The 20,362-nt window shown below is 28.5% G+C and overlaps 2 protein-coding genes across 6 annotated transcripts; both read left to right on the forward strand.

Moving 5' to 3' along the window:
- The first annotated feature begins 6,665 nt into the window (after positions 1-6,665).
- On the forward strand, positions 6,666-11,323 carry LOC111292305 (MLO-like protein 4). The gene is made up of 15 exons (XM_089766723.1): positions 6,666-6,932; positions 7,059-7,116; positions 7,234-7,457; positions 7,643-7,759; positions 7,860-7,920; positions 8,024-8,130; positions 8,588-8,662; positions 8,769-8,854; positions 9,049-9,098; positions 9,601-9,641; positions 9,761-9,931; positions 10,017-10,052; positions 10,487-10,554; positions 10,695-10,755; positions 10,840-11,323. The coding sequence occupies exons 1-15, from the start codon at positions 6,804-6,806 to the stop codon at positions 11,251-11,253; spliced, it is 1,698 nt and encodes a 565-aa protein (XP_089622849.1). The 5' UTR covers positions 6,666-6,803; the 3' UTR covers positions 11,254-11,323.
- Positions 11,324-14,646: 3,323 nt separating this feature from the next.
- Positions 14,647-18,010, forward strand: LOC111292751 (26S proteasome non-ATPase regulatory subunit 4 homolog). Of its 5 annotated transcripts, none has more exons than XM_022885287.2 (11): positions 14,647-14,801; positions 14,901-15,014; positions 15,200-15,305; positions 15,404-15,518; positions 15,609-15,818; positions 15,914-16,229; positions 16,472-16,595; positions 16,961-17,064; positions 17,163-17,231; positions 17,557-17,635; positions 17,802-18,010. In XM_022885287.2, the coding sequence occupies exons 1-10, from the start codon at positions 14,790-14,792 to the stop codon at positions 17,605-17,607; spliced, it is 1,221 nt and encodes a 406-aa protein (XP_022741022.2). In that variant the 5' UTR covers positions 14,647-14,789; the 3' UTR covers positions 17,608-17,635; positions 17,802-18,010. The 5 variants fall into 5 exon arrangements, with proteins under 5 accessions (XP_022741022.2, XP_089622851.1, XP_022741024.2 ...); XM_089766725.1 differs by having other exon boundaries at positions 17,557-17,634; positions 17,788-18,010; XM_022885289.2 differs by having other exon boundaries at positions 17,566-17,635.
- Positions 18,011-20,362: the final 2,352 nt, after the last annotated feature.

The raw sequence follows: 20,362 nt of genomic DNA on the forward strand, positions 1-20,362 counted from the left end.
TTTAAAAATGAAATAGATTTTACTAATATTTCACTTTTGTTTCTTTCTTAGGTTTCATGATTTCTTTTATCTTTCATAATAAATATTTCTTCAATATGATTATTATTTTAATTTTTTTGAATTATTTCTTTTTTAAATTTAGTTAATTTGTTTCTATTTTTAATTTTAATTTTAATAAAATAATATGAATATATATATTTTTAAAGAGAAACATTTAGAATTTAAAAAACTTATGTGTATACATATATATATATATATATGTCCATATATAATATTTTAGTATTTTAAAAATAGAAGACTAATCGTGTGAGGCATGGGCCAAAAAACCTAGTTATACATATAAATATATAGTATTTATATTTCAATCCCGTTTAAAATTAATTACTAATCCATATTTAATTTAAATATAAAAAAATAAATATTTTTAATTTGATAAAGAGTTTATTAATAACTCCATTATTAATATTTCAATCTCAACCAAAAAAATTAAAATAAATCTTTTCTTAATTTTACAAATTAAATCAATCAATATATAAGTATCATAGATAAATTAGATTTTTATTTAAATTTATAAATGATTCAAAAAATTAATAAATACTATAATTATGGTCATAAAAGATTTTATTTAATGATTTAATAATTTCTAAAGAACTATAATTAATAAATTATAAAGTACAACTTACAATTATAAAAGAGTTGATTCTCTAATCAATTAGTTGATACATTTATATTTGATTAAAGTATCCATTTGAGTAATTGATGTATTTCATGTGTAAATATAGAAAGTAAATATATCAAATTAATTCTCCATAATTAAATTAATGGAATAAAATATTTAATTGAGAGATCAACGGCCATTATTTATGTTTTGTAGATTCTTTTTATATTTTGTAGAATAATTATGGTAATAAAATATTATTATGGTCATAAAATATGGTATTCATTTCTTTATGTTTTGTAGGTTCTTCGTATTAACATCTAAAAGATTTGTCTATTTCGTAAAAGTTTTATAATTTTTTATACTTAATAAATCGTATTTATTGTTTAACATTCTAATTTCATTTATTTTCATTTGTAGTAATTAAAATTTAATTTGTTTTATTATTTGTTACTATTCAATTAATACTTATGTATTTTTTTCTTTTTCTTTTTTAATTTTTTTAAAGACAATAAAATTTAAAATTTTCTCCTTCAAAAAATTAAAATCTTCAATATAATATTTTTTAAGATTAATATAAATATAACATGTCAAACCACATGTGACACATGTGATACAAAGTCTAATACATGTAAATATGTAAAGTAGGGTTGGAGAAAATTTGTGATTAGGAAATAAAGATATAATCGTGTTTCAAATTAAGGGATCTCTAAATATTAAATCAATAAATTTGTCATTGTTAGATCATTATTCATTCATAATTTTTATTATTTCAATATTAATTTTCATAATTTAAATTATCTTATTAATTAACCTACAACACATTTTTTGTGTAAGTAGCTCTAGGTTTTTAATTTTGACAAGCAATACATCTCTAATTACCTTTTACTAATTTTATATCTTTTTATTACCACTCAACTCCATTTCAATTTTCTCTCTAATTTTTATTTTGCATTATTTCTTGGCTTCTGTTGCTCAAAGGCTATTATCTCCTTATACTTATATTTTATATTTCTTTAACTATAATATTAGCATTTTTTTATTTTTTTGTTGTTTCTTAAGTATCATTTTGCCTTTATTGCAAAATTATAATTGGTTTTATTTGATCTATTTCATATATATATATACATATATAAATATTGTTATTTTTTTATTTATATGGTTTATTTAATAAATTATTTGTAGTTTACTAGTACTAAATAAGGTTTATATATGTGGCATGGACACAAGATTAAATAAACAAAGGAGAAAGGCAATTTTAACACAAAAGCAACATTCACAACATATTACACCATGTAAACCAATTGAAAATAGATTTTCAAGGTCACATTCTACTATGGATGTTGAAAGTTACTCTAAATATCAATAAGGAAATACTTAAACAACACAAAACACCAGAAACATTTTAGGCAACAATTATACCCTTTTGATATAGAATATTCACCCAAATTATAATCCTTACCTATAAAGTAATGTAATCAATACAAGCGGCCATTCTCAAGATCGAACCCAACTTAGTAGATCTCTATTTACTCCTATTATTCATGCTGCAATGACAAATGTTTTTTCTTGGACAAGTGTAAATAAAAATGGTTCTATTAGCACAAGGATAAATTCTGATAGGGTTCTTTCACAACATGCATCTAACCTTGCAAATAATATGATTCTACGTTCATTGTTGTCACCTTAAGAGATGAGAAGTTAAACAATTGACAACAATTTTATGATTAGGCATTTATTTGATGATCATACTTTTTAAGGTTCATTTTATATTATTAGTGTATTATTATTCTTTTATTACATATATATTAACATTCAAAATTTTGATTCAATGGATAGAAGATACAAAAAAATCATATGGGACAGAAATCATTGAATAAATTGTTAGAGAAAATGCCTACAAAAGTATGTGATATTTTTTGAATTACTATTTAATTAAAAGATATATTAATACATTAATTTTAATGCTAATTTTATTTTATTTTGTAGGAAATATTTTTGAAATATGGGATTTTAGAAATCCAATTGAAGTATGCACTTACTATGATGCAATAGTTTGGTATGAAAAACGTAAAGTAAAATAAAAAAAAGTCATGACAACCTAAATTCTCACTATATTGTTCTCGAGGAAAGGTTAAATTGTCTCTTTTAAAAGAGACTCTTCCCTTTTTAAATGAATTATTGGACTACAATGGAGGTCGATGTTTAAAGTACTTTAGAAAGAATATTTAGGCAGATAACTCTGTAATTACTTTCATTTCAACTGGAGGCATTGTAGACAATGAAGTTAATGATGGAAATAGACCTTATGTCTATCGCATCAATGGCCAAAACCACCACAAAATTGGATCTTTGTTGACTACAAAAGACCAGGTACCTAAATTTGGGCAACTTTACATATATGACACAAAAAATGAGATCTCTTGCAAATTACATGTCATGTCTTCTAGCAATTTTCAAGTGACCTTGATACTGAGACAATAAATAGACTTTTGAAGATGTTGGATGAACACAACCCTTTGGTGAAAGTTTTTTGAATGGCTAAAGATAGATTTAAGAAAACTGATTTTCACCTAGTAAAAATAAAGTTGCTTTGAAAGTGTAAAAAAGATGGTACACAATATAATCTTCCATTTGCTTCTAAAGTTGTAGCACTTATTATTGGTGATGGAAGCCAATCATCTGGAGATAGAACTATTGTTATTAAAGAATATGAAATTGGTTTAAAAAGGATAAAAGAAATACATATGAGTTTTATAGTAATGCAATATCAAATATTGTTTCCCTATGGAGAGGATTTTTATTAAACAGATATTGAGTACAGTGATGCAAATGAAGTAATTTCCATAAAGCGAAAGTTTGTTACTTTTTGAGATACTCTTGCTTTTAAATTACAACAAAGACATGAAGAAGATAAAACTTTGATTCGTGGGGGACGTCTATTTCAACAATTCTCTACTTATGGATTCACATCCATGAAAGACGGTAGGATAAGATGGATAATGGAAAATTAGCCACAACTTTGAGCGAAATTGGGACTGAGTCAAATGAAAATTAGTTTGCAAACTAGAAGAAAAAATTAGCATGCACAGCGAGAGTATTATTTCCCTAGAAATAAGGGTGTTGCTAGAATGAGTGTGGGGAAGAAAGTCATGATCTGTAAATTGGTCCATGCCTAGGGGTTCTTTTTGAATCGAATTCTAGCAGGATAAAGTCTAATAGTTAGAAGGACTAGGCATACTAAAGGTCTATGACGTAAGACAGAAGCCCAGAATAGTGGTGGAGGTAGCAATAAGGACTTCAGTGGCTTAGTCAATAAGGTTATGTTTAGCAGAATTAAGTCAGGCCTAGGTGTGGGCACATGGTTAGACCCAGGTGCGGACATTGTTGAACACAAACTTGGGATAATTAGATTAGACAACATTCAGTCGAGCTTAGGTACAGGTACAGGTACGAGCCCTAGCACGAACACTATTAAAGACGAGTTTGGAACCGACCATGATAGATTCCCACTCAGATTTAATCAGAGATATTGGGAATATGCTGCAGTATCATATCCCCTAGAATAAGAGATTATATCATATCTTTTAAAATCAAGGGATTCATGATGATTTGAAAATTAATTTAATTCATAGTCTTTAGGAAGATAATCTCAGCATTAATCATAAAGGGAGACTTAACTATAAATAGGGGTTTCCCACCCTTATTGTACACATAGCTACTATTGAGTAATACATAACCTCGCTCTTGCCCTATTTTCTGCAATATTTACTCCTTCATCAAGCATCTCTTTAATGATAGCAAAATGAATCATGCCATCATTCATAACAATTATCCAATAATCATCTCTATTTGCAGCAACACCATTCATGAATCTAATTCTTCAATCGATATGCTTTATAATTTCAAAGAACAATATGAATATAAAATCTTTACAAAAGTACAAAAAATGATAAAAAAATTAAAAATAAAAATAAAAACAAAAAATATAACAAAAATAAATTTATATACATACTTTTCATCAATTGACGTAATTTTGTGCTAACGTGCTATTTAATTTTATAATTATAAATATCTTGCAGTTAACAAACACAAATTTATTTATTTCAAAAGTTAATCTATCAATTATAATATACTTCAATTGACTAAAAGTCAAATTTGAAGTGAAAAAAAAATTAAGATCGTGACAAAAAATAAACAATAATAAAAATACAAACACTAAAAAATACACTAATTGACTAAAAAACAAACTTGAATTACCAAATAAAAAATCATAAATTATGATTATAAAATTAAAAAAAATTATGAAAATACAAACATAATAAAAATAAATAAAATCTCATGATTGAAATATATATATATATATATATAATAACAACATGAAATACACTTATATAACGCTTTTATAAGAAATAAAAAATCATAAGTTATATGAAAATCAAAAGTTAAAACATAAATGTTAAAAATCAAGGGTTTTAATAAATTTTAATAAATAATGATTTTAAAAAATATGAATAGGAGAAAATCGAAAGTCATAAATCCATGTAAATGTTAGGCAATCAAAAGTTATTGAATTTTATGTAATAAAATTAAAAACATATATGCTTAAAATTTATGTAAAAAAGACTTGACATTTATTATAAAATATTTGAAAAATGATAATTAAAATGTAAACCATAAAAAAAATACACCAATTGACTAAAAACCAAACTTGAAATACCAAAAAAAAAATCAGAGATTATGATTATAAAATTAAAAAATTATGAAAATAAAAATACAACAAAAAAAATCTCATGATTAGAAAAATATAATAGAGGCATAAAATATACTTATATAACCCTCCATCCAAAAAAAAAAGGAAATTTCATAACATAAATGTTTAAAAATCAAAAGTTTCAATAAATTTTAACAAATATCGGTTTTAAAGAATATGAATAATAGAAAATAAAAAAACATGAATCCATATAAATGTTAAGGAACGAAAAGTCTATTAGATTTTTTGTAATAAAATTAAGAGATAGTTTAGAATTTATGTAAAAAAAATTTGACATTTTATTGTAAAATATTTGAAATAAATAATAAAAATGCGAACACTAAAAAAATACATTAATTGACTAAAAGACAAATTTGAAATATTGAATAAAAAATCATAAATTATGATTATAAAATTAAAAAAATAAAAATGCAAACACAACAAAAAAAAATTCAAGATTGAAAAAAAATTAATAGAGACATGAAATACACTTATAGAACCCTCTCATAAAAAAAATGAAAAACCATAAGTTAGAAGAAAATCAAAACTCAAAACATAAATGTTAGAAAATAAAAAATTTCAATAAATCTTAGCAAATAATGGTTCTAAGGGACATTAATAAGAGAAAACCAAAAGTCATAAATCCATATAAATATTAGGCAACTAAAAATCTATTGGATTTATGAAATAAAATTAAAAGATATATGTTTAGAATTTTTGTGAAAAAGACTTGATATTTATTATAAAATATTTGAGTTTTATATTATATATGATTTAATATAATTAAAACATGCCATGAATACACGTGGTAGTACAAAAAATATATATATAAAAAAAAATGTTCGGTTCTATACGATCCAAATCACAATTTCCGGTCAACAAGGATGGCACGAGTGGCAAGGGGTGAGGCCCTAGTGCATAGGCTCCCGGATTTAAGCTCATTGTAAATTTTAATTGAATTGATGATTTACTCTGAAGAGATGCCTAAACTTTTTGTCAATTTTCAATGGTATTTGGATTGCTTATGCAGTGATCATAACATCTAAACAAACCTCCCTTAGATACTACCAAAAGTGAAAAGACAAAGTCACGTTGCACTTTCCAAATGTGCAAATCCTTAGTGATGAAGATCCCGGTCGTTGCTGGGGCCCAAGCAGTTGAACAGACTCGTAAACAAGTCCAACGTCCCATGCACGTGTTATTCACTTCAGCTGGAAAGGTTTCAATTTTATGGCACAACCAAAACCTACCTTCAAATCTCTGCAATTTATTGAAAAGGCGATTCAGAGTCTTTGTTTTCCATGTCTATTCAGGTCTGTATGTCCATATAGTCAATGCCCTGAAAGCAGAATTGCCCACTAGTCTTTAGTGTTTACCATTTTGAGGGTAGAAATGGAGAAAGGAGAGCTTAAAGCAGGGAAATCGTTGGAAGAAACCCCAACTTGGGCTGTTGCTGCTGTGGTCACTGTTATGGTTTCTTTTGGTTTCCTCTGTCATCATTCTTTGAAAAGATTTGCGGAGGTAATAAAACAATGTCACCTGTTTTTTATTCTCTGATCTCTCATGAATCTGGAACGGTGGAACCCTCCAGCCTCTAAGTTTGATTGTTAATTTATTTGCATCTCCATCACTTTTTTCAATTTATAGTGGCTGGACAAGACTAAGAGGAAATCTTTGCTAGCAGTCTTGGAGAAGATTAGAGATGGTAAAATTGGTTTGAGATTGATTTTGTTTAATGTCTTTGTGATTCTGTTTAATGTCCGTGTTGTGACAAACAGGACTTTTTTTTTGGTCTTATTATGTCAATGTTATCTGTGAGCAGAATTGATGCTTTTTGGGGTTCTCTCGTTGTTGATGGGTCATTGGATTGCATTTTTTGCTAAAATTTGTGTCAAATCAACGGTCTTGAATAGCCGATTCTATCTTTGCGCAAAGGTTGGTGATCGATTAATGTTAGAACAAATGCTTGTTTCAAGTTCAAAGTACTTGAACAACACGGTTTCCAGAGAGCAGGAGACTGCCTGGCGGCATGACTATTGTCCTGAGGTAGCCTCACTTCCGGTCATTGCTTTTTAATTTTGAGATGCTTGGACACTTTGATGCTGTCTCTTTTAAGTAATTAAGTGTTATTATTCTGTTTCCATACCCTGTGAAACCTTTTTAGTCCATTGAATTTCACTTTACAGTTGCAATTGCCTGGAATTCTTCACAATTTGTAATTTTCTTTCCAGGGTCAGGATTCTTTTGCTTCATATGAAAGCCTTGAGCAGCTTCACCGTTTCGTATTTGTTCTTGGTGTCACCCATGTTTCTTACAGCTTTATTGCCATCGCGTTTGCTATGATTAAGGTCGATGCATCTCCTTAATGATACAACTCCCAATATGCACCCTAATTTTGCTCTTAATATTTGCCATTAAAGCGCTAAGTTTATAGTCTAGTTTTTGCAGATTTATAGCTGGAGAACATGGGAGAATCATGCCAAGACTATGGCTATTCAACATTTACAAGGTGCAAATGTTTGTAGTTGATGTTAGACTTTAATTCTATTCATTATTCGCTATGTGTTCATTCTTATCAATCTCATCCCTATTACATTAACATTTAAATCTAGATTCCTCACAAGATGAAGCAGTTGGTTTGAAAATGAGGCGACTGAATACTTTCATTTTTCACCGTGTCTCCCATCCATGGAGCCAACACAGAGTTCTTGTTTGGCTGGTATCCCTTCTTGAGATCTTGCTTCTTTTGCCTGGAACATTTGCTGTAGATTTTCATTATCATATACAAAAGGCACCTTTTTTTCCTTCCATTTTATGAGATATAATAGAGGTTTCCAGATAGAGAAATATCAGATTTGCCTAGCCTTTGTCCGATATTTCTTTGTAAGATGAATAAAGCAATTGAAAATTTGCACTTCATGTTATCACTATGATGAACTCTTTTGATACTTCTTGACATTGTTGGCTGTATGCGACATCTCATCAGTTTTGTTTCTATTTTCATGATTTTGCTGAGAGTTCTGTCCTTGTAGATGATCTCTTCAGGTTATCTCTAACTAAATGTAGCTTCAAAGAATGCTCTTTTCCTCTGTATTATTTATTGTAATTCCTGCACTCCTTCGTACCATTTACTTTGAAGTGATTTTGAACTGAAAATATATAATATTATCGTGCAGCTTTGCTTCAGCCGCCAGTTCTGGAGTTCTATAAACCAAACTGACTATAGGGCCTTGCGCTTGGGCTTCATTACAGTATGTCCATTAGGTTCAACTGGAGGTTTCGTTCCTTTGACATATAACATGTGATTAGGTTTGGATAGTTAAATACTAATTTCCTTTTTATTTTTATTCTTCCTAGACTCATCAACTTCCTTTGACATATGATTTCCATAATTATATGGTTCGAAGCATGGAAGAAGAATTCTGCAATATTGTTGGCATTAGGTAATGTATCTACCCTGATATGCCCATTGATAACCACTTTGAAATTATGGAATCAATCTTAGGTCAAGAAAGTAAAACAGGGCCTTTATGGCTGCAATGGTAAAAGTTCTAAATAAAATAGAAGCATGATTTATATTTGTTTTTCTCCTTCTATAGCGGCAGACTGATTTGGTTGTATTGGATTTCTTTTGCAGCGTGCCCTTCTGGATTTATTGCATACTATGCTTCTTTCTTGATTTCCATGGTAATTTTCCTTGTGTTCTGAGAAACTAATACATACACAGGTTAGATATACTTTTGAAGCTTCCACATCAAATAGCCCCCCAATACATTAGCTTAGCCTAAGCTATTGTGGTGTTTGCACTCTGCTGATACATGTAGGCTAAGACACCATTTTAGCTGCATGTTGTTGTGTTTTTAAGATTATCAGATTTTTTGAAGCTAAAACCAGTTAAATGAAATTGTCATGAGGATAATTTTCCTGTCCATTGAGGTTTGGTTGACATTCATGGAAATCAAATGGCTCTTTGAGGCCTCAACTGAATTGCAGTTCTCTAATTTCCACCTTTTTTCTCTGTTAACAACTACCTGCTCCTGTAATTGCCCAATTGTTGTAATGGCTTCAGAATCATATGCAATTCTATGTTCATGCATCAATGATGTCCTTTCGCATTAATCATTTATAATATTTCTTGCTTGATGTTGTCCTGAAGTCAACTTCTGAAGGATTAATATTCTTTTGTCAGGAACCCATATTTACTTTTGGCTTTCGTTCCTTCCGGCCATTGTACGTCTTCATCATTGCATTTGGCTTCTAAATGTTATATCAACTAACAAGTCACAACTTACACTTTCCTGATTTTTTTTCATCTTTTCTTTTTCTTCCATTGTTGATGTATATAAAAGTTGATACTGCTTATTGGTACAAAACTGCACCGTGTGGTTGTAAAATTGGCTGTTGAAATCATGGAGCACAATCCATTGGAGGGTTTTCATCAATTTAACCTGAGGGATGAACTCTTTTGGTTTGGAAGGCCCAGGTTACTTTTATGGTTGATACAACTTATTTCATTTCAAGTAAGTGAAGCGATAACATTATATGTGGCTTTAAATTGTACTACAAAATTGAATGTTTGTCCGTTAACATGCATTTTGCTTGCAGAATGCATTTGAGATGGCTTCATTCATTTGGTCACTGGTAAGATTTTTGTAATGACGCTCATTTGGACATATAGAGCATATCTTTAGATGTAATTTAGAAATATACTAGGGAAGTGAATCTGTAATCATACTGCTGCAAGATTTTTCAACCCATTTCATAGAGTAAAATTTGAATAACAGGCTGCTGAATAGCTTTTCGAATATTCTTGTTTTCTGTACTGGACTTTATCCAGTACAGATATATAGAAAATTCATGAATGAATTATTTCTAATATTATCAATCACAAAAAACGCACTTTCTTAATGTAAAATTCTGGGAAATTCTGATGAATCACTTATTATCTTCTGCCTTATTTGGTTCAGTTACAGAGAAATATAGGTAGAACAAGACAGGTTTTCTAATTTTATGACTTATGATACTAGTTATTTCTACTAGCCATTTATGGTGCTGATTCTGAGCTCTGCTTTTAGTGGGAAATCAAGGATCCTTCTTGCTTCATGGAGAATCATGCCTTCCTTGCAAGTCGTTTGGCATTTGGGTATTATATAAATATCATTATGATATTATGCTACTTTAATCCAAAAATATTTAAGTTCTGATTCCCAGCATTTTCATCAACAATTTGTTTGATTTCGACTACTAGAATTTCATGTTGTATTTGCTGGCTGGTTTATGCAGTATTATCTCCCAGTGCTGGTGCAGCTTTATTACATTCCCCCTCTATGTTATAGTAACACAGGTTTGACCGTTGACGTTTCTAGCTACTACTTGATCCCTCTGCCTCTCCCCTCTCTCTCTCGAACATTTGTTCTTATGGTTGTAGATGGGTTCAAGGTTCAAAAAAGCTGTAGTTTCTGAAAGTGTGAGGCAATCACTGTCCAAATGGAAAAGAAGAGTGAAGGAAAAGCAAGGTTCCTCGGTTACACTACTCAGGAAATCAAACTCAACCTCATCCTTGGATTCAACGGAAGCTGATCACATAAATAAAGGCTGCAGCTTTGCCTCAAGCAGCACATGCCAAAGAACCCCATCAGAGAAAAATGCATCCGTCCAGCATCAAGAGGCCTCTGCAAGTGCATCAGAGAGTTCAATACACGAATCATCACCTAAAAGGAAGAAGTCGAAGCCTCAACTTAGCTCTTACCTTGAGGATTCCAACTCCAATTCTGATATGAATGCCCATAACAATGATGACAAATTTAATCTCGAAGATGAAATATATCACATTGAACCTTGACCTTGTTTTTATTTTCTTCTGGTTGAAGAGAAATTAAGAACAAAATAAATAACAAGATTTTTCTTTCCTTTTTTTTTGGGGGGGGGGATTTGGTAAAAGAGAGTTTCAATAATCAAATGCTTGGTTGCAAAAATACAACTATTTTCCCATTGCGGTTTCCTGTCACCTTTTTTCCCTCTCAAACAAAATTAAAGACCTATGCTTTACTGTGAATTAGTTATCAGCGGAGGAGAAAAAAAAATTGGTTATCGTCCTACTTGTAAAAGGGTGAAACTAACACACCTATGCTTTGCTGCTGACATTGTGGTCTTTACAAATGGAGTCTGTCTTTAGATTGTCTGTGTCTTGCAACACTTTTATCCTATGTCTGGTTTGCAATTGAATATCGCAAAGTCTGAAATATTTTCTGCAAAGAGGATTCAGATACGAACATCGCAGGAGAACAGGTTTTACAATGGGAAGTCTGCCTTTTAGGTACTTGGGAGTACCATTAATTTCTGGAAGCTCAAAGAGCCATTGTGAATCATTGATCAAGAAAATCTCTAGAAGGATCAATAGTTGAAAAGCAATAAAAATTATTTTCAAATGACTTTACCTCTTGCAGTATTCATGTAGCATACTAATATATACTGGAACTTTTTAAGTTTAAAATTTTTGATCTTATTATAACGTTATTGAATAATAATTATTAGATATACAAAAATTAATATAAACCATTAATTATTTTTTAATTATAAAAATAATTAATTACCTGTTAACTTGTTAACTTAATTTTAATTAACATTATTATGACTTTTTTTTTCTCTCTAGCTTTTTCTTTCTTTTATATTTTGTTTCTTCACCAATTTCTAGTTTTTTTATCAGCTTTTTCTTTCTTTTTTTTTTAGATTTTTTGGAATTCTATTTATTATCCTAAGCCCAAAAAATAATTTTAAATCGATAAATACATGTTAACATAAAAAAATAAGAATAATTATAAAATTAGTATTATTTGATATAAAATATGTTAGAAATATTGTAACATAAAAAAATAAGAATAATCATAAAATTAATATCATTTGACGTAAAATGTGTTAGAAATGTCGTAACACTTAAATAAAAAAGTTTTAATATTTCTAAACGTAAAAAAAGTTAACAATAAGTGTAAATAAATATTATTATAACATAAATAATTTAGTTGACAATATAAAAAAATTATTATTACAAATAAAAAATAATTTTAAATAAAAAATAAAGGTTAATGTCAAAATAGTCGTAAAATTAATATTTTCTTACATAAATGATTAGAAATATCATTACACTTTAGCAAAAAATTGTAATAATCTTAAATGTAATAAAAAGTAATAGCAAACATAAAAAGATATTATTGAAATGTAATAAATTTGTAACATAAAAAATTAATATTATAAATAAAATATAATTCTAAATCAAAAAATAAATTTTAAAGTAAAAATGTTAAAATAATAGCAAAATCGGTATAATTTTATGTAAAATATATTTGAAGTGTTGTAATATTTAAGAAAAAATTATGATTTTGAATATAATAAAAGGTAAGAACGAACGTAAAAATTTTTATTGTAATGTAAATAATTAATTGATAATATAAAAAATTATTATTATAGATAAAAAAATTTTAAACTAAAAAATAAGTGTTAATGTAAAAAAGTGAAAATAATCGTAAAATTGATATAATTTAATATAAAATGTGTTAAAAATTTCGTAAGATAAAAAGATAAAAATAACCGTAAAATTGGTATAATTTAATATAAAATGAGTTAAAAATGTTGTAATATCTTAAAAAAAGAATTGTGATAATTCTAAACGTAATAAAATATAACAATAATAGTAAAAAATATTATTATAACGTAAATAAATAACTTAACAACGTAAAAGAATTATTATTATAAATATAAAATATTTTTAAACTAAAAAATAAATGTTCATGTAAAAGATGAGAATAATCGTAAAATTGATATCATTTCGCTTAAAATGAATTAGAAGTGTTGTAACATCTTAAAAAAATATTAAGATAATTTTAAACATAATAAAAAGTAAGAACAACAAAAAGTATTATTGTAATATCAATAATTAAGTTGACAACGTAAACAAATTATTATTATAAATAAAAATAATTTTGAACAAAAAAAAAAACAATGTTAACATTAAAAAGTAAGAATAATTGTAAAATTAGTATCATTTGACGGTAAATAAGTTAGAACTATCATAATACTTTAAAAAAGAATTGTGATAATTCTAGACGTATGAAATGTAAGAACAAACGTAAAAAAATTTATTCTAACGTAAATAATTAAATTGACAACATAAAAAAAATTATGATTATAAATAAAAAAATTCAATAAAAAATAAGTGTTTATGTAAAAAAGTAAAAATAATCATAAAATTTGTATCGTTTGACATAAAAATGTATTAGAAGTGTTATTACACCTTAAAAAAATATTGTAATAATTCTAAATGTAACAAAAGATAAAAACATGTTAGTATAACGTAAATAATTAAATTGATGATATAAAAACTATTATTATAAATAAAAAATAATTCCAAAAAAAAATAAGTATTAACGTAAAAAGTGAGAATAATATTAAAATTAATATATTTGATGTAAAATATGTTAAAGCCATCGTAATGCTTTAAAAAAAATTATGATAATTTTAAACAAAACAAAAAGTAAGAACAAACGTAATAAAAAATTAAAGTAAAGCAAATAATTAATTTAGCAATTCAAAAAAATTGATATTTTTAAATTAAAAGATTTTAAATAAAAAATTATTAATTTAAAAAAGATGAGAATAATTGTAAGATTCACATCATTAGATGTAAAATGTATTTGAAATGTCTTTATCTTCGAAAAAAATTTTAATAATTGTAAATGTAATGATAAGGAAAGCATAAAAATATATTATTAAACATAATTAATTAATTTAATTTCATAAAATAAATTGATATTCTATAATTAAAAAATATATCATTTTATTTATTAAATTAATAAATTAAAAAAATTATATATACTTTTTTTAATGTTTACCTATTAATCTATTCTTTCTTTCTTTTTTATTTTTTTAAAAAAATTATATTATTTTTATAATTTATCATGATATATAATAAAATATCATGATATCTCATAATCTGATTTTAAGGTCAATATATATTACCATCTTACGCTAGACAAACCCTAATATCTAAACTTCTTTTTGGATTTAGAATGAAATTTGAATTATTAAAAAAAAGCAATGAAAATTATTTTTAAAACATTTAAAAACATGGTTTTTCTAGTTTTAAACTTCCTTCCAGTTACATATAAATAAACGACGTCGTTGTTGTCGATAGCACCTGCAATTAGAACTCGTGGCACTGTTTCATTGGCTTAAAAGCTCTTTTTGGTTCGCTTGTCGTAGCGCATATTGCAAGAGCATCAAAATTTCGTCGTTTCGAAACCAATCCGTCCCCTTCAAGTTAAAGCCCAAAATTCTTCTAATTCTCTCGATCCTTCCTTCGTTTCTCTTCGCCATCATTTAATCATGGTGCTCGAGGTAAAGCAAAAACTCAATTCTCTTTTCTCCCACAAATTCTAGGGTTTTTAGTTTCCTCCAATTCAATTCTTTTGATCCTAATTTTTGTACACTCAACAGGCAACAATGATCTGTATTGATAATTCGGAGTGGATGCGAAACGGTGATTACTCTCCCTCTCGATTTCAAGCACAAGCCGATGCTGTTAATCTTATTTGCGGAGCTAAAACTCAGGTAAAAAAAAAAATAAAAAAAAGAAAAAGAAAGAAAGCTTTTACTTCCTCTAGTTGAAACCGAAAGAAGTTTTTGAATTTATTAAAATGTGAGGTGTTTTTTCATTACACGTGCAATTTAGGGTTTAGTTGATTACAGGAAAAAGTTAGAGCCTTTATTGACCTGGGGAGGTTTTCATTTTACAGTCTAATCCAGAGAATACAGTGGGAGTTCTAACAATGGCAGGAAAAGGAGTTCGTGTGTTGGTCACACCTACCAGTGATCTTGGCAAAATCTTAGCTTGCATGCACGGTTCGTTTTTTAACTTGCTTTAGGCTTATATTTTAATTTCTTAACATTGTATCATCCTAGAAGATGCTAAATTGGAACTTTTGCTTATCCTGATTTAGGCTTAGAAATAGGTGGTGAAATGAACTTGGCAGCTGGAATTCAAGTGGCTCAGTTAGCGCTTAAGCATCGCCAAAATAAAAAGCAGCAGCAAAGGATTATTGTCTTTGCTGGAAGGTGTGTTTTTGTTATTGCTTTTATCTGTTAATTGAGAAATGTTCTCTTTCTATGTTTTTGGTTGTAAAAATGTGTTATGATTGCTTGCAGTCCTATCAAACATGACAAGAAATCATTGGAGATGATTGGAAGGAAGTTGAAAAAGAATAGTGTTGCTCTTGATATTGTAAATTTTGGCGAAGATGATGAAGGGAAGATGGAAAAGCTGGAGGCACTTCTTGCTGCTGTTAACAATAATGATACCAGTCACATTGTTCATGTTTCTGCTGGTCCTAACGCTCTCTCTGATGTACTTATGAGGTTAGTGGCTCAGGTTGTTTTCTCATTTCTGCATCTTAATGTCTTGATAAATTGTGATTTTATTCCTGAAGCTGCATTTTTTTTGTCCATGGCAGTACCCCCATCTTCACAGGGGATGGGGAAGGTGGAAGTGGTTTTGCAGCTGCGGCAGCAGCAGCAGCTGCAGCTGGTGGCGTCTCTGGTTTTGAGTTTGGTGTGGATCCCAACCTTGATCCTGAATTGGCCCTTGCACTTAGAGTTTCAATGGAAGAGGAGAGGGCCAGGCAAGAAGCAGCTGCTAAAAAGGCTGCAGAGGAGGCATCTAAACAAGAAAAGGGTGGGGAAGAACAATCTAGCTCACAGGAAGCAACAATGACTGAACATGCAAGTGGGGGAACTTCAGAAGCTGATAATAAGAAAAATGATTTATCAGTAAGTATAATTAGCTTCCCCTTTAATTTTTCTTTTCTTTTTGTGATGTTTATGGTCTAAGTTAGATAGTTGGTGACCCCTTGTCAGATGTTTGTAAAAGGCTAGTATCATTTTTGTGTCTCATTGTTGCTTGGTTTGATAGGATAGCTGTGTCAAGCAGGATAATTGTTTCATAAAAAGATATGATTGGCCCTTACATATTCTTTCACGTTGAGACACAACTGACCTTGAGTTCGTTACAGGATGATGACAATGCTTTACTACAGCAGGCTCTTGCAATGTCTATGGATGAGCCTGCCTCTAGCCATGATTTACAGGATATGGAGATGCCAGATGCAGCTGCTGATGATCCAGAGCTGGCATTAGGTAAGTATGGCTGAGTCAATTTTATTGCTGCCAGCTAGAGAAGTAGCATCTGTAACAACTATTTCCTTTCTTTGTGAAGAAAAAGAAAACCAGTTATATAGGTGTTAGGAAATTTTCAATTTTTGTCATTTAACTGGTTGCAGTTGATGGTAAATGATGACCAAAGAGTTTCCTTGGGTCACTTAAGTTTTTGAACGATCCCTACAAGTAAAAAGTTCATAATATTTGTAGCATGCTATTCAAGATAAATCATCCTTAAAAATTAGTTTTCTTTTGTCTCTGATGTAAGCATAGACCCTGGATATATCCAGATTATTTTTCTTCACGTATGCTGATGTAATTTCCTATATTTGCAATTCTCACAGCTCTTCAATTATCTGTGCAAGACAGTACAAAAGATTCATCTAGTCAGACAGACATGAGTAAGTTGTTGGCAGACCAGTCCTTTGTTTCTTCCATCCTTGCATCGGTATGTCTGCTGCAGTTTAAGTTTATCTTTTTCCTCCTTACACGAGTTTTGTGTTAAGAAAATAAAGATCATTTAATGGTAAATAATTGCTTCTGCAGCTTCCTGGGGTAGATCCAAATGATCCTTCAGTTAAGGAGGTACTTGCTTCCATGCAAAGCCAGTCTGAGGTGAGCTCATCAAACTTAGAAAAATGATAAAATGATTTAGAAGGATTGCAATAGGTTTATAGTTTTTGGTGGTTCATGGTTGTTCTGAAGACTTGGAATTAAATCCTGTTTGAACTGGGATTGGAGTTTTAGGTGATAGGGTTTCCTGAATTGTGTAGGCTTACCACTGGATCCAAAAATAAGGTTTCAATATAATTTTCCGATCAAATGAGTTTTGTGACATAAACTTTTAGGTCTGAGATTTCTAATTTTTATTTACAATATGTGCTTTCTATAACCATATTTGTTTTCAATGATATGTGATTATATTATGCTCATTTTTTAGTCCCGGCAGAAGCAGGATGAGGACAAGGCAACAGAGGAGGAGGAGAAGTGATGTTTCTTTGGATTTCTTTTTCTTTCAGGTTGTACCATCTGATTTTGTGTAGCTCATGATACACTGACTGCCAATATATGCTAGAGTCGTCTAATTTACCAATCATCTTACTAACCTCTTGGGCAGTTCTAATGTTTAGTATGACTGATTCTTTTTTTTATTTTTTGGTTTCTTTAATTTGATCCATTGTGCAGATTTGGAAGCTCTTCATTGTGGCCACAAGATGGTTATTGATGGTTATTATTTGTTCCAAGGGCTTTGGGAGAGCTTCTTCTATTTTCATGTCAAAAATCGTAAACACTGAAATACATCTCCTTGATGTTTCGACTAGTTATACGTTATATATATATTGTTCAAGAACAGATGAAGTATATTTTCATATATGGAAACCTATTTGCAATGAGATCCATCTTCTAATTTGACACGTTGCAAAGGAAATGACAATTTAAGTTAGTAATTCTTTTAGCTTGGAAGATTATTATGTTCATTTCTTTTAAGCTCCAACTGTCAAAATTTAGACACTGAACTTCACATCCTATTACCATTTTTTGCCAAGAAAAATTGAGATTTATGATTCAAATACAAAATTGACCGAAGTTGTCTCCAAATTGAGAAAGTGACGTCGCTCTAGGTGCCAAACTAAAAGCAGTAGCAGAGGATGTTTTCCTTCCATTTCTTGTGAGTGATTCACCTTTGAAGATGATCTTCTGTCTCCTATTCAAGCGGCAAACAAATGTATCTGTTTAGGGATGTTAATAGATTGGATATAAGGTGAGTTGAATAGTTTTTATTCTTATATTATATTTATTTTTGTATCCATCTCTAACAGATATTTTAAATTCATCTTTAATTCACTCTTACGAGTGTTTAATGGATATGAATAATACTCGTATTCATGATTTTTTAAAAAAATTAAAAAAAAATTTTACCATTCATATTTTTATTTTGCACATTTAAAAAAACTTGTTATAAATATTTTTTTAAAAACAAATATATTAATTTTAATAAATCTAAAATAAAATTTATATTACTAAATAAAAGTTAATTTATCAAAGATACATAAATATATATATATATATAGAGTACTGATATTTAAGGAGTGTTATATTAATTATTTTTGTGCATGAACCTGAAATAAAATTTAAAATCATATGTATTTTTATCTTCATCATAAAATTTAATATATACCCATTTTATTAAGGTAAAATATCAAAATTTTCATCAGATTAAATAAGTTTGACATTCCTATATGTATTTTATTCTAAAAATGCTGTAAAATGTTAGGAGAATGTGAAAAAAATTTGCCATGATCATGTTAAGTTTGAGTTCTACAGTAGGAATAAGATAAAGTTGAAGCCATCTAGGCATTCTACGATTCAACTCTAACTGCTTACCATCTTAGCCACTTCAGACTTCCAAGTTGGGACATGGAGTCTAGAATCCTATAGTCGGGATCAGTTATTCTAACTCCATAGTCATACACAAATCACGTTGGCCAGTCAACAAATTCCCCAGCAAAAACTGAGACCTTTTGTCGTTTTGTTTTTGTTTAACCTTAATCTTATCCTTGGTTTTGACTTTGGTGACTTCCATAAATTGAAAAAAACATAGCAATGTAATAATACTAGAGATAAAAGAGTAGAGACTTGGTCCATTGTATTGCTGTTCAAAGCTTTATAGTTGATGGCGGCTACGTGAAATTGTAGAGAGGCAGACATTTTGAAAGCAAATTGAATATTCCTTTTTTTCCACATTCACGTGATGATGATCATTGACTCCTTTCAGCTAAAACCTTATTTTCAACATTTTACTACACTCCGAATCTAGTTGAAAAATCCTTGCCAGATGCCAATCCGCAATTATTGTTTGAAAATTGTCCTAATTAAATTTAATATTATTATTATAATAATTAATTTCATTTTCACAATTATTTTTAATTTTACTAAAACTAATTCCATGATTCATATAAATGAATCTTAGTTCAATTAGCAAAGATATTTGAGATTACTTTTATACATTTTTTTTTATGAACATAAATAAAATCAAAGTCCTTTTCCTTCTGTTGAATTAGAAATCTGCAAAAGAGCCTGACTAATGTAACCAAAAAAAAAAAAAAGCCTGACAAAAATCCTTTTCTTCCTTAAATTCCATGATAGGCGTACCATGCCAAAATGCTGATGTAGGAGGACTCATAAAATTTAAGAGACTCCGATTTAAATTTAGCATAGGTGAGGAAAAAAATTAAAAAAATAAAAAATTAATTCAAAATTATAATTTTCAGTTTAATTTAAATTAATTTTTTTATTTGATTCAAATTAAATTCAAAATTTAAATATATATTAATTTTAAATCGATTTTAAATAAAATATAAAAAATATAAAAAAATCATATAGAATTGTATAATTTTATTAATTTATATATTTTTTAAATTTTTATAAAATAAAAAATAATTATTTTATATTAAATATATTTACATATATTAAAATTTTATTAAAATAATATATAAAAAACAAAAAAATTAAATTTTAAATTCGATAAATCTCCCAATTTCTGCCTGCCAGATCTGACTGTCCCATCCTTATTGTCTGGTAAACGTTTTCCACTACGATCAGTTTCGATAAGAAAAACAAATACTTACTTCTCAGTATTTACTATAAAAAATGATCAGAAGTAATTTTAATTACAGTAAAATATTTGATTTGATATTTTAATTTAAAAATTTTTTTAATGTGATATTTAAATTATAAATTTATTT

This window comes from Durio zibethinus, chromosome 10 (genome assembly GCF_047325235.1).
Source record: "Durio zibethinus cultivar Kanyao isolate XHJ-2024 chromosome 10, ASM4732523v1, whole genome shotgun sequence".
NCBI classification, from domain to species: Eukaryota; Viridiplantae; Streptophyta; class Magnoliopsida; order Malvales; family Malvaceae; genus Durio; species Durio zibethinus.

What these genes read in the sequence shown, in the direction of transcription:
- LOC111292751 (XM_022885287.2), top strand. An exon ending in TTTGCGGAGCTAAAACTCAG is followed by an intron (nt 15,015 to 15,199) that starts GTAAAAAAAAAA and finishes TTCATTTTACAG; the next exon opens with TCTAATCCAGAGAATACAGT. An exon ending in ATAAGAAAAATGATTTATCA is followed by an intron (nt 16,230 to 16,471) that starts GTAAGTATAATT and finishes AGTTCGTTACAG; the next exon opens with GATGATGACAATGCTTTACT.
- LOC111292305 (XM_089766723.1), top strand. Translation starts at nt 6,804, where the DNA reads ATGGAGAAAGGAGAGCTTAAAGCAGGGAAATCGTTGGAAGAAACCCCA. An exon ending in CTTGGAGAAGATTAGAGATG is followed by an intron (nt 7,117 to 7,233) that starts GTAAAATTGGTT and finishes ATCTGTGAGCAG; the next exon opens with AATTGATGCTTTTTGGGGTT. An exon ending in TCTATGTTATAGTAACACAG is followed by an intron (nt 10,756 to 10,839) that starts GTTTGACCGTTG and finishes TTATGGTTGTAG; the next exon opens with ATGGGTTCAAGGTTCAAAAA.